Source organism: Numenius arquata, chromosome 3 (genome assembly GCF_964106895.1).
Source record: "Numenius arquata chromosome 3, bNumArq3.hap1.1, whole genome shotgun sequence".
NCBI lineage: Eukaryota > Metazoa > Chordata > Aves > Charadriiformes > Scolopacidae > Numenius > Numenius arquata.
In genome coordinates this window covers 16,928,761-16,939,403 of record NC_133578.1, presented here as the reverse complement: position 1 = coordinate 16,939,403, position 10,643 = coordinate 16,928,761, and the positions used below count along the sequence as shown (strand labels likewise).

Genomic DNA, 10,643 nt, shown 5'->3' with positions numbered 1-10,643 from the left:
GAAAAAAAACCCCAAACCAAATCAAAACTCACCTGACAAACGGAGCATAAAAAAATGTTCCAGCATTTTAAGCTTGGTAGTCTAAAGACAATTTGGAGGCAATTATTAACTAAACCAGCAGCTTCTCCTCCAAGACCGAATGTCCCAGGAGTTGGCTCAACATGAAATTTATTGTTGCAACTCAGTGTGGATTAGGGAACTTCAGCAGCCGGACACAGGAGCCTGCTATCAGACCCAGGAAGAACAAGCCACAGGGCACGTTCAGGTGGACTAACCTCAAGATCTGCAGACACCAGAACATGCTATGGGCTGTAGTAAGCAATCGTCTGTAGCTGGTGCTGGGAAGTAGTGCCACCAGCCAGCAGAGGACAATAGCTGCTCTTCTACCATTCCAATCTCCACCCCCAAGCCAGTCATGATCCTGTTCTCTCCACCCTACTCCCCTGAGCCCTCCTCGAAGGCAAACAGGAAGAGGCAGAGTGATGTTTTGTATCTCCTCTCCTCCCCCCTTAAATCTGTCCATTCCTCCACTCGTGCAGCTCCACGCTATTCCTCAAGGCACAGACATGAAGGACATACTGAGATGCACCAGGCTTCTTCGAGCTATTTCAGCTTTCCTCAGATTCACCACAGTGCATTCAAGCAACAAAGTACGCAATTAACTGGAAAGGAAAAGCGGTTTTTAATGGCTTCACCAGTAACAAGAGCCACTCAGCTACTGGACTGAACTACTAATGCCTCCACAGTAATAAATACAGTACAGCAAGACAGACAGGACTTTTTGTAGAAAGACGAACATGATTCCACTCCATTATCACCTTTTTATTGTTAAAAGGACAGATCTTGACAGTGGAAAAAAAGGGATGTTTCATAAGGAGAAGAGGATGTAGCTTCTACTGGTCCTTCAGTTCCTTCAGTCTTCTGATCGCAGATTTGACTGTCACTGCAGAGGTGGTACTGGAAGAAGAAGCAGAGTCATCCGCACGTGGCAGTAGAACAACCCGCACCAACATTATTTTTTGGAGAAAGCACTAATCATTTCAAATAGTTATCGCCCGATTGCACTGTCAACAGGGGGCTAATTCCACTTTGATTTTCGTGACAACAAAGCGTAGGCCTTTGTCTACAGAAGCACACGCAACCTCACAAGGTACATCTCAACCCAAATTATCCAGTCATGCATCGACTACACACACAAGTGCGTGGGCTCAAATTCCTAGCGACTGTTACGCGTGGGGCAACAGTGTCTTCTACCAGAACTAGGGGGGGAAGGAAAGGAAAGCAAAGCAAGGGAGTAAGCAAGGGCACCACCACAGTAAGGATTCTAATGACTCAAAAACAAAAAACATGGAAATTATTTTCCTTGGAGTAAACCTGGTTTTGCCTATTCTATGTGTCTCTGGACTGAAAAAGCTAGGGTAGCATCACCAAAAAATGCTGCTGAGGCTTTGAAAGAAGCAAAAGTTCCCTTACACAACTAAAATCTGTATACAGTCAAAAGAATCAAGGAAGGAAAAGAAATCCCCAGCTCAGAAGCATAATTTATTAGAAGCTGTTGAGGCTCTTTTTTGAATAGGTCAGAGGCACACCTGTCAAAGTGTCATCTGTACAGATGATTCCACCCTGAGACAGCTGGATGCACCAGCCATCCTCTCTGATCCTTTTCTTCCAACATCACCAAAAAACTGGCCCAAGTGTATTATCTCATACAAGCAACAGCTGTAGTTCACATCTCCAGTAAGAAATGCTACTACAGCCGAGGCACAAAAGAGAATACTTATGTAAAAATATTTGTTTCAGCATTTGTAGATGTTTCCATTTCTTTATCTGAAGTTCGGGAAAAGATGTAGAGCTTGCATTTTTAAAGAATGAAACAACTGCTTTGATAACGCCCAGAGACATACAGACATTTTGAGGGACCACCAAAGCCAGCAGCAGTAACGTGATGGATAAAACGCAATGTGCTCAGAAGCTGCACAACAGATACTGGAAAGAATAGCAATCAAATCCAATTTGATCCATTCCAATCAAATTTTAACCATGCAGGTAAAAAAACAAACTCTGACATACCACTAGTTCAAAACAGATCTACTTAATGGTTAGTAGTTTCGGGGGTTTTTTTGGTTTGTTTGTTGGAGTTTTTTTGTTTGTTTGTTTGTTTTTTTAAGAAAAGCTGTATTATGCTTCAACTATGTGAGAATAAATGCTGACAGGAGCGCCTTCATTTCCTTACTTGTAAGTCCAGGCACCACCAGCAACTGTCTTCATGCAGGATCCACAGTGCCAGATACCCACAGCCTTCCTCTTCATTTTGGTCTGTAAAAAAGGAAAAGGGAAAAAAATAATTTGCATTCTCCCATCAGCTGAAAAAGGCAAACAACAAATTTCAGGCGAGGACTCCAGCATCACACCACGGTATCACCTGGAAGATTAGTTAAGACAGGCAGAGAATCAGGGAGTGTTTTTATTAGGATTCTTCAGAACAGGGAAAAGTCCTTCTGAAACACTTCTTCATCCAGATATAAAGCGGGTCATTTCTAAGCGCATCATCAAAAATTCAGCTTATTTTGAAGGAGAAAAATAGTAAGGAGTTACATCGGTCATAATAACTGATATTCTCACCTACCAGTGAGAATATTGATGACCAATGTAACACCACTATTGTTAGTGCTCCCTGGACATCCCAAGATTGCTCTAAAATGGCTCCCCTTTGAATTGCATCTAACGAGTGAGTGGTGGGTACTGAACTCCTTTCACCCGAGCAAGTCTCCATCACCTCACGAAAATGACACTGGGTCACTGGGTTTGCCTAGGGCTTATATCAAATGGGCTTATCAACATTCTCATTTCACATGAGAAAGACGCTAAATATATATATATATATATAAAAAAAACAGATAGAAGTCTTTTTAAGTTTGCAGCCACTTAAAGACACCTACTTCACAGATATAAAAAATAAAATAAAATATTTGGGCAAAGCACAATCTGAAGGGCCTCTCAAACTGTCAAAAACCAGATTTAAGAGTAAATTTTGAAGATTACTTATCAGACATTTCTTCCCCATCCAGAGTTATACAGCACACAAATATAAGTAAGCAACTGCAATCGAAAGTTTTAAGTGGGGAAAAGCAAGCTCTCTTCCTCCCCAGGGCAAGCCGTAAAGTTACTGAATGGGGAAAAAAAGCCCCAAGTCATGCCTTAGTTATCAGGATAACAAGTGTGTTGTTTTAATTCTGATACCTAAAACGTACAGCATGACAACATTTCTCACTACTTTGTGTAATGGAATACAATTTATGTTTATTTTCATTTAACTATCACTAAGTGTGCACATGAAATGTCTACTAGCTCTTTTAGTTTTATAAGAAATTCTGACTGCAGCCTAAAGCTCACAATAAACTAATCACTGTCTCAAAACTATTTGACTTATCTCTTTGGTAGAAAAATTACCAAAGCATCAAATTGCAATTCTAGCATCAATAACAAAGTTATTTTAAAGGTTATTTTAGGGAAGGAGGTCTCTCACCTTGCCACAGAAGGAGCAGGTATACTTGGCATGCTGGCTAATTTCAATCTTCTTCACCATTTTCCTAAGGGACGCACCGTAACGGGTACCATATTTACCCACAATCCCAACCTTCTTGGTGCGCTTAGCCTGTTGGGAGACAAACCAGAATAAGCTCCAATTTTAGCGAGAAGGCCACCTCCTCGGCTGCTCCCTTCTCCTGACACATGACAGCAAAGCGCTCAAGAACAGCGCTGCGGCCGACAAACACCTCTCCTTGTAAACAGAGTGTTAGTTATGAAACGGCGAGAGGCTCCCGCTGCCGCAGCCTCCCAGCTGCTGCCGGGGCACTTCGGGCAGAGGGCCGCAGTCCGGCAGCCGAGCCCGAGCAAAGCCACCCCTTTCCTCAGGCCCAGCCCGCTGTCGCACGAAAGGCGGAGGGAGGCCGGCAGAACCACCCATCAGGCGCCGCCAGCCCCGTACCCCGCAGACCGCTCCGAACCCGGGCCCGGCCTCCTCCAAGGACGCCTATTCGGTCTTCCAGCGCCTCCCCCGGCCCGCCATTCCCCTCACTCGGCCACCTCCCACAGGCCACCCAGGCGGCACCGAGCCCCTCTGGCAGCCCAGCGCGGGAACGGGGCCTGCTCGGGGGCTGGGCCCACACCGCGCCCCGGCCCGCCGGCCCTCCCGGCCCCGTGGCGGCGGCCCCGGGGCAGATGGCGGCGGATGTGCCCCGGCGCCCCAGCGCCACTCACCATCTTCCTGCCGGGCGCCGACGCGGAGAGGAAAACCCGGCTGCGCAGGCGCAGTATGAGCCGTCGCCGCCGGAAGTGACGATAGAGGCGACCGAGCGTGGAGCAGAGAGAGGACTCGCAGCGGGTCTGTCTGCAGCGTGGCGGTGCGGTGCTCTATGGTAGCGCTGTGTAGGCTGTGTATACATTTCTGCCATGACTATAGGGTTATCTCAAGACACACACACACGAAAACACCGTGTTTCGACGTGAAACCCAAGCGGGACAGCAGCCCCGGCAGAGAGATCTCGGGTGCCCGGGTTTCCACCCAGGGAGGTCCCACCAGGAAGGGGTCTCATTCACTCACCTCATTGTTAAATAAAATAAGTAGTAGGTAGAATTGAAAAAGGAAGAGGTGTCGCGGGCAGAGTGATTGACTTCACTCGTAAGAGAGAAGGAGTGAAATATTTATTAAGGTGAAACAGCGATTTAACAAAGCCAGTGTTTTAGGGGGTGGGATGTCAAGGCACACTCGGTTATTTCCTGCGCAGAGGAGAGGGTCAGACAGAACCATCAGGGAGACCCTCCCGTTGAGTCACGAGGTTCAGAAGGGACCCCCTTGCTTTCTAAACTCCTTCTCAGAGGGGAGTCTGGGTGCGGCTGGATCCAGTCCTAGTCCCAGACTTGGTCAATGCTTTATGTCTAAAGGATTATGTATGCACAAACAACCCTTTGTATTTCTTAGCTAAGATTTCAACGTTTATCACTCTGTTAGTCACTTACCGAGAATCTGTTGCGGCAAGGAATCTCTCAACCTCGAGGAGTAGAACCTTAAGCGAGCGTCCTCCCCCAAGGGGAGATCCTGGCGTGCAGCACGCTGCCGTACGGGAGAGCTCAACGGGCTCTTGGGCTGTCCGCTATTTATAGAGTAAGATAATTGACCTGTAGCCATATTTTCATGGGAACAAGATATCTAGATCCCCACTCCAGGCAGTGTTTTGGCTGTGTTGCCAGCCATCCCCCAAAGTCCAGGTTCAACTTCTCACAACTCCCACTGATGGCCATGGCCCCAGCAGGAGCCAGGGAGGGAGAGGGGGGAAAGCAGGGAGAGCACACCCCCACAACAGCAAACCAGACCGGAGCTGCAGAAAAGGTGAAAAAAAAAAAAAAATATATAGTATATATAAATATATAATATTATAAATAAAATATATAATAAATAAATAATAAATATAAAATATATAATACATATATATTAAATATATATATACACACACATATATATATAAACCAATGAGGATGAATTCTGATCTTAAACCACCCCAGCCCTAAACCCAGAGGTTTCAAGACAACCCAATCAGGTGCAACCACAGTATCTACCCGATTTCCTTGGGGTCATCCCGTGCTGGGACCACTATCCATCACAACCTTCACCTGCCGTGGCGCCCGGGGAACCAGAGCCCACCAGCACCGAACCCCAGGGCCGGGAACTGGGGGGTCTCTTGTGCTGCTCAAACCCATGCACTCAAACGTACCAACGCCGCCGAGCTGCAACGCTTGTAACGGGATTAACAACCCATTAACCTCCATTAAGGAATGTAATCCCGTTAGCCGGAGAGTTTTCCAGTGCGCAGAGCTGGCTGCAGCTCAACCCCTCCCGCCCAGAGGCAGCGGGGGCTGCCCAGACCGTCCGGAGAAACCGGCCCCAGCTACTTTTTGCAGGTGCCCTCCTCTTCATTTGCAGTCTATTTAATTAACAACTGTGTCACTATGTTAGCCTTTCCCTGGCTGAGGTCCATATTTTTGGAGATGCTCATGGACAGACGCCGCATCCCCTCGTGGCTCTTACTTTGAGGGTTTGAACACTCACATTTTTAATTCCCTGTGTCGCACCAGGCTCCCTCTTCCCTGATGATTCCTGCAAGCTCTCCTGGCGTCCCAGCGGGTTCTCCCGGGAGCTGGTGGTTCACAGCCGTGTTCCGGGTGAGGGCTCAGCAGGGCTTTGGGCAACGGTATTTATTTATATCTCCCTCTGCTGAGTCAAAATCTCATTTGATATATCCTAGGAATATATTTGCCCTTTTCAGATTCTCATCATAACGATGACTCACGGGATTCATAGGATACATCTTTGATAGCAACGTATTGAAAGAAAGGAAAAAAAAAAAAAAAAGAAGAAAATAAAAAGTACCTTTGGCTGCTTTGTGACTGACTGGTTAAAAAAAAAATTAAACTGTCAGCCACACATTCAGGGCAGATGGTTTACTGCTGCTCTCCAGCCTGTACCTACAGAGTTAAAGTTCACTGTGACAGTACAGCGCATGGTCACATCCTTCATCTACTGGGACTACAGGCAGCTCTGCCAACAGCCGAACCCAGCCCCCTCAGACAACAGCCATTCCCAGCAGTGCCAAAACAAACGTACGTTTCCAAGTGACTGAGAAGATGGATGGATGGATGCAGACAGGCCAGCACAGCTCCAAAAGCCTTGCCTCGACACTCCACCACCTTCAACTCTTCTGCAGGCCCCAGGCTGGTCAGCTTCCTGTGCTGAAGATACAGTTCGAATTGCTCCCTTTTATTGTCCAGGTATTTTTACCTGTTGGTCCTGGTTTGGCATCTTCCCTGGAAACATGCCTTTCTCCAACAAGGGTGGGAACACAGAGGCAGGCGTACAGGCAGGCACCCAGTCACATTTAAAATGCTCCAAGATTCACTAAAATGGGTCCTTCCCCCAAAAAGTCACATCTTTGATGGGCAGGTCTAAGTGTCCCCAAGAGCACTGCACGTTCCTGAGCCCGCCTGTGGGTCTCATTGGCCACCTGCACAGTGCCTTGGACACAATCTCATCAGCAAGCCTTGGAGATTCTGTCTGAGCCTGCTGGCAGCTTCCCAGCCACCTCCTCATCATATTAATGACAGACTAATGGTGTAATTTGGCCGAGGCCTGCACACTCTTTCCAATCCCTTGATGTAATGACTAAAAGCACTTTCCAGCAAGATGCTTCTCCCCTTTTTCATCTAGTAAGGATAAAGTGAACCTCAAGTGTACTTGAAGAGCCTTTGTAACTCTGCAGCAAACCAGCTGAGATTTTCTGGGTCCTAACAAAGGAAGAGTACACCTAGCATTCCTCTAACAGGGCTGGGATTTATCAATATATGGGTAAGATAAATTGCGTTTATGAGAAGCAGAATTCTCCAAGGGTACTTTCAGCAGATTTTAGAAAAATACTGTTTTGAAGTAGCTGTAACTTTACAAGGAGGAAGACCTATAGGAGACAACAATATGGGTATACAAATAATGTCTTCCATATTTTTTTTTTCAGTAGGCAGTGATATTTCTCACCCCTTAAAACAACCCTCTCTGCAAGTAGAAAAATCATGTGTCCTAGAAACAGATTAAATATTCTGTGTTTAACAAGAAAGATATTTAAAAATGTCAAAAAGTGTGCATTTATCTCCTGGCCAGCTGTTGGAGCAAGAGAAATGATGTTTGGCTCTCAATCTCAAATCCAGAGACAAAGCATTTCCTCCAGTTGGCCAGCCACACGACCCTCTGTCCTACTCCTCTTCTCTTGCACACACACCAAAGCACCTTCTGCAGTCATGAATGAAAAGCAAGTCTCCACCCAACACAATTGCATACACAGCCTGCAGGGCATTTCCATGACGACACTTGCTGAAAATAGGATAATCAAACCCTTCGATGCAGGAAAAAATATCCGTTATTATCAGGTTGATCTTGTAGCACAAGCGCTTTCCTCCCTGACCATGGAAGAGAGGGCTTTTTGTCAATGTCAAGTATCTGCACATGGCCAAGCACGCCACTTGCGCAGCATCTTAGCTCCTGGCCTCCAGATGTAAGCCTTCAGGTTTGCCTTCTCCCGACCCTTCTCTACAGATTATGGGTGTAAAACATAGCTAACTCATACCTCTGTGAAATTATACCTTCTCCTGTGCTCCTTGGTCACATTTGCTTAATACTAGGCCAGTTCCAAATCTTCTCATACCAAAAGCAGACGCATGAAAGACATTAATTAAAGATCATGCTACACTGCACTAGCAATAATACAGAAAAAAAAAAAAAAAAGACGGCCATGCAGAGATGCCTAAAAAGATCAGTTGTGATAAACAGAGCCATTTGTCTTTACATCAAGCCCACATCAAAAGTGGCCTGTAGAATTTTTGCAGAGACGTTCCTGCCGTGGAGTCAGGCTGTGGCCAAGGGACAGCGAATGTGTCACAAGCTCCTGAAAGGAATCAAAGAGCGTGTTTGCTCAGGTGGCACCGAGGCTGGGAGTTCAGGTCTCACAGTTAATGAGGCCGACAGCATGACAGAGACTATCACAAATCAAACCCAGGCATTTTAATCCCCACATCAGGCAACAGAGCTGCTTCTGGCATTCTCAGTGTAACCTGCACAGAGCTGTAATGGGAGCAACTAACAGGTCCTAGGGTACCAGCCTAAATGCCTTACGGAAGAAGTTGCTGATTCATCTATAAGCAAAGTATCATGGGAGTTTCTCTTTTGAAAGTTGATGAGTTATAGAAAGCACAAAATGAAGTGTCCCCAAAAAGACTTTTCAGACATTGTAAATATTTTTTAAAAAATGCTAACATTTCCACTGCATCACATATTTCTCAAGCTTAAGATCCAAATGGGAGATGAAAATCTAAAATAGAGAAAGTACTAAAAGCTTGGGAACTATGACTTAACCAACTTTTTATTTAAACAGCTCAGTCCAGAATCATTTTCTTACAAAACAAGGGCAAAAGTCCGCACACATCCCCCTCTCCTCACTCACCTGTGGAAATCAGGCTCAAGTCTTGAAGAAAACACCCACCCACACACCCTTCCCGAGCAGCCGAGCTTAATCCCTGGCAGTCAGCACAAGCTTCACCCTCCGCTGACACAAGAACCATGTGCCATGGAACAGGTCCTAAGATTCAGCAGATGAGGCCAGAGCTCAGTGTGCTCAGGCAGACATATTGCCTAAGGGGCAACACCCACCTCCCGGCAGACAGTTATACTACTTGGTATATAGTACTTTCAAGGTCCTGACTGCTCTGCACAGACAAAAATCTGGGGCTTTCCCTCCTCTCCCCCACCTCCACAAAGCATAGGATTCGGACAGATCTCGTTCTCCTCACTACCAAACCAAATATGAGAGAACCAGTTTGTGAGCGACCGAAGTGAGGACCAAATTTTAACGGTTACAGTTAACTCCTATAAATACAAACTAAAATTCTTGGAGATGGAAGACCGATTATTAAAAGCACTCTGCAGCTGCTGAGAAGTTAGTTTTCACAATAGTTCTGCCTTGTGGACAGACAACCGTTATCCGCTTTTTAAACAAAACAACTGTGGAAGCTGACATGCTGAAACAAAGGAGCTTGCTACTTGCCCGTGGCCACTCAGTCATCAGCAAAACCAGGACTGTGAAACCTGCAGGCTGCCAGGTGTGCACATCTGTCACGCTGACAGATTGCCTTCTCACCTTTTGAGATGAAATGCACTAGAGATACAGAAATCTTAAAGCCTTTTATTTTTGAAAACTGAAAAAATAATACTTGATTGCTTTGTCTCTTTTTTAATTAAAAAAGTCTCTTAGCCACCTTCTCTTTTCCTGTCACCATTACTTTTTAAAAAACTCCTCAATCCGCCGCTTTCTGGGGGGACTCACTGAACGTGTCTCTCCTTCTGTATCTTGCAAGGCACTGCCAGAGTCAAACTCACAGCAAGCATCAGCTGCCTCCAAAAGCAAAGCTTCATCGGTGTCATCTCTGCTCTCAGAGAAGGTCCTCTGGAAAAGGTCATAGATGGTCTTCTGCTTTGGATCTGGCTGAGAAATTAGAACAGACAGAATCTGCATAAACATTGTCATATAAAAACCAAAGTGAGCAACAATCAGAGGGCACGGCCTCTGAGACAGTGCCCATGTGTGTATATATCATCTGATATATATATGTATCATACATACATATATACACATATGTCTCAGAGACATATATATGCTATGGAAGTTATCATGTCTCCTTGCATGCAGCAGGTTTGGGAACTCTGTGCAGAGTCCAAGTCAAGGCATGCATCCTGGGAGCAACTGGAGAATCTGATCTGTGGCATTAAAGGCAGAGCAGGTGTAAGGTCAGCCTGCCAATCACCTGCCAATCTAGATGTACACAAGCCAAAGCCCATTCAACCTCTCCCAGGGACCATCAATATTCTTTCAGGTCAATTACCTTAGGGCAGTAATTAGTGGATTCAGCTGTTTTGGAGAAATTGGTTTCTGAAAGACCAGCTTCCCCCAGCACTTCAATTTTCTCTTGAATCATTGGCCTAGGAGGGATAAACAGATATTACTGAAAGGAAGGAAATATCATGCAAGGACACTGTGTCATTTACTATG

General features: G+C 45.7%; 2 protein-coding genes across 2 annotated transcripts in view; both read right to left on the bottom strand.

The window, feature by feature from the left end:
• Nucleotides 1-660: 660 nt before the first annotated feature.
• RPL37A (ribosomal protein L37a) lies at nucleotides 661-5,132 on the bottom strand. Its single transcript, XM_074145401.1, has 5 exons — nucleotides 5,020-5,132; nucleotides 4,261-4,433; nucleotides 3,527-3,655; nucleotides 2,234-2,316; nucleotides 661-957 (listed from the first exon to the last, which is right to left on the bottom strand). Exons 2-5 carry the CDS (start codon nucleotides 4,261-4,263, stop codon nucleotides 894-896), a joined length of 279 nt encoding a protein of 92 aa, XP_074001502.1. The 5' UTR covers nucleotides 4,264-4,433; nucleotides 5,020-5,132; the 3' UTR covers nucleotides 661-893.
• A 4,628-nt stretch (nucleotides 5,133-9,760) lies between these two features.
• SMARCAL1 (SNF2 related chromatin remodeling annealing helicase 1) overlaps nucleotides 9,761-10,643 on the bottom strand; it is a 36,942-nt gene continuing 36,059 nt past the window's right edge. Inside the window, exons 15-16 of the mRNA XM_074145536.1 lie at nucleotides 10,477-10,573; nucleotides 9,761-10,079 (exon numbers count right to left, since the gene is read on the bottom strand). Of these exons, the coding sequence (XP_074001637.1) occupies nucleotides 9,873-10,079; nucleotides 10,477-10,573 (304 nt within the window). The 3' untranslated portion in view covers nucleotides 9,761-9,872. The remainder of the gene's footprint in view (nucleotides 10,080-10,476; nucleotides 10,574-10,643) is intronic.

Coding starts and splice junctions, on each gene's coding strand:
- RPL37A (XM_074145401.1), bottom strand. Junction 2,317..3,526: donor CCTGCTCCTTCTGTGGCAAG/GTGAGAGACCTC, acceptor CCTTTTTTACAG/ACCAAAATGAAGAGGAAGGC. Junction 958..2,233: donor GGTGGTGCCTGGACTTACAA/GTAAGGAAATGA, acceptor TTCTTCTTCCAG/TACCACCTCTGCAGTGACAG.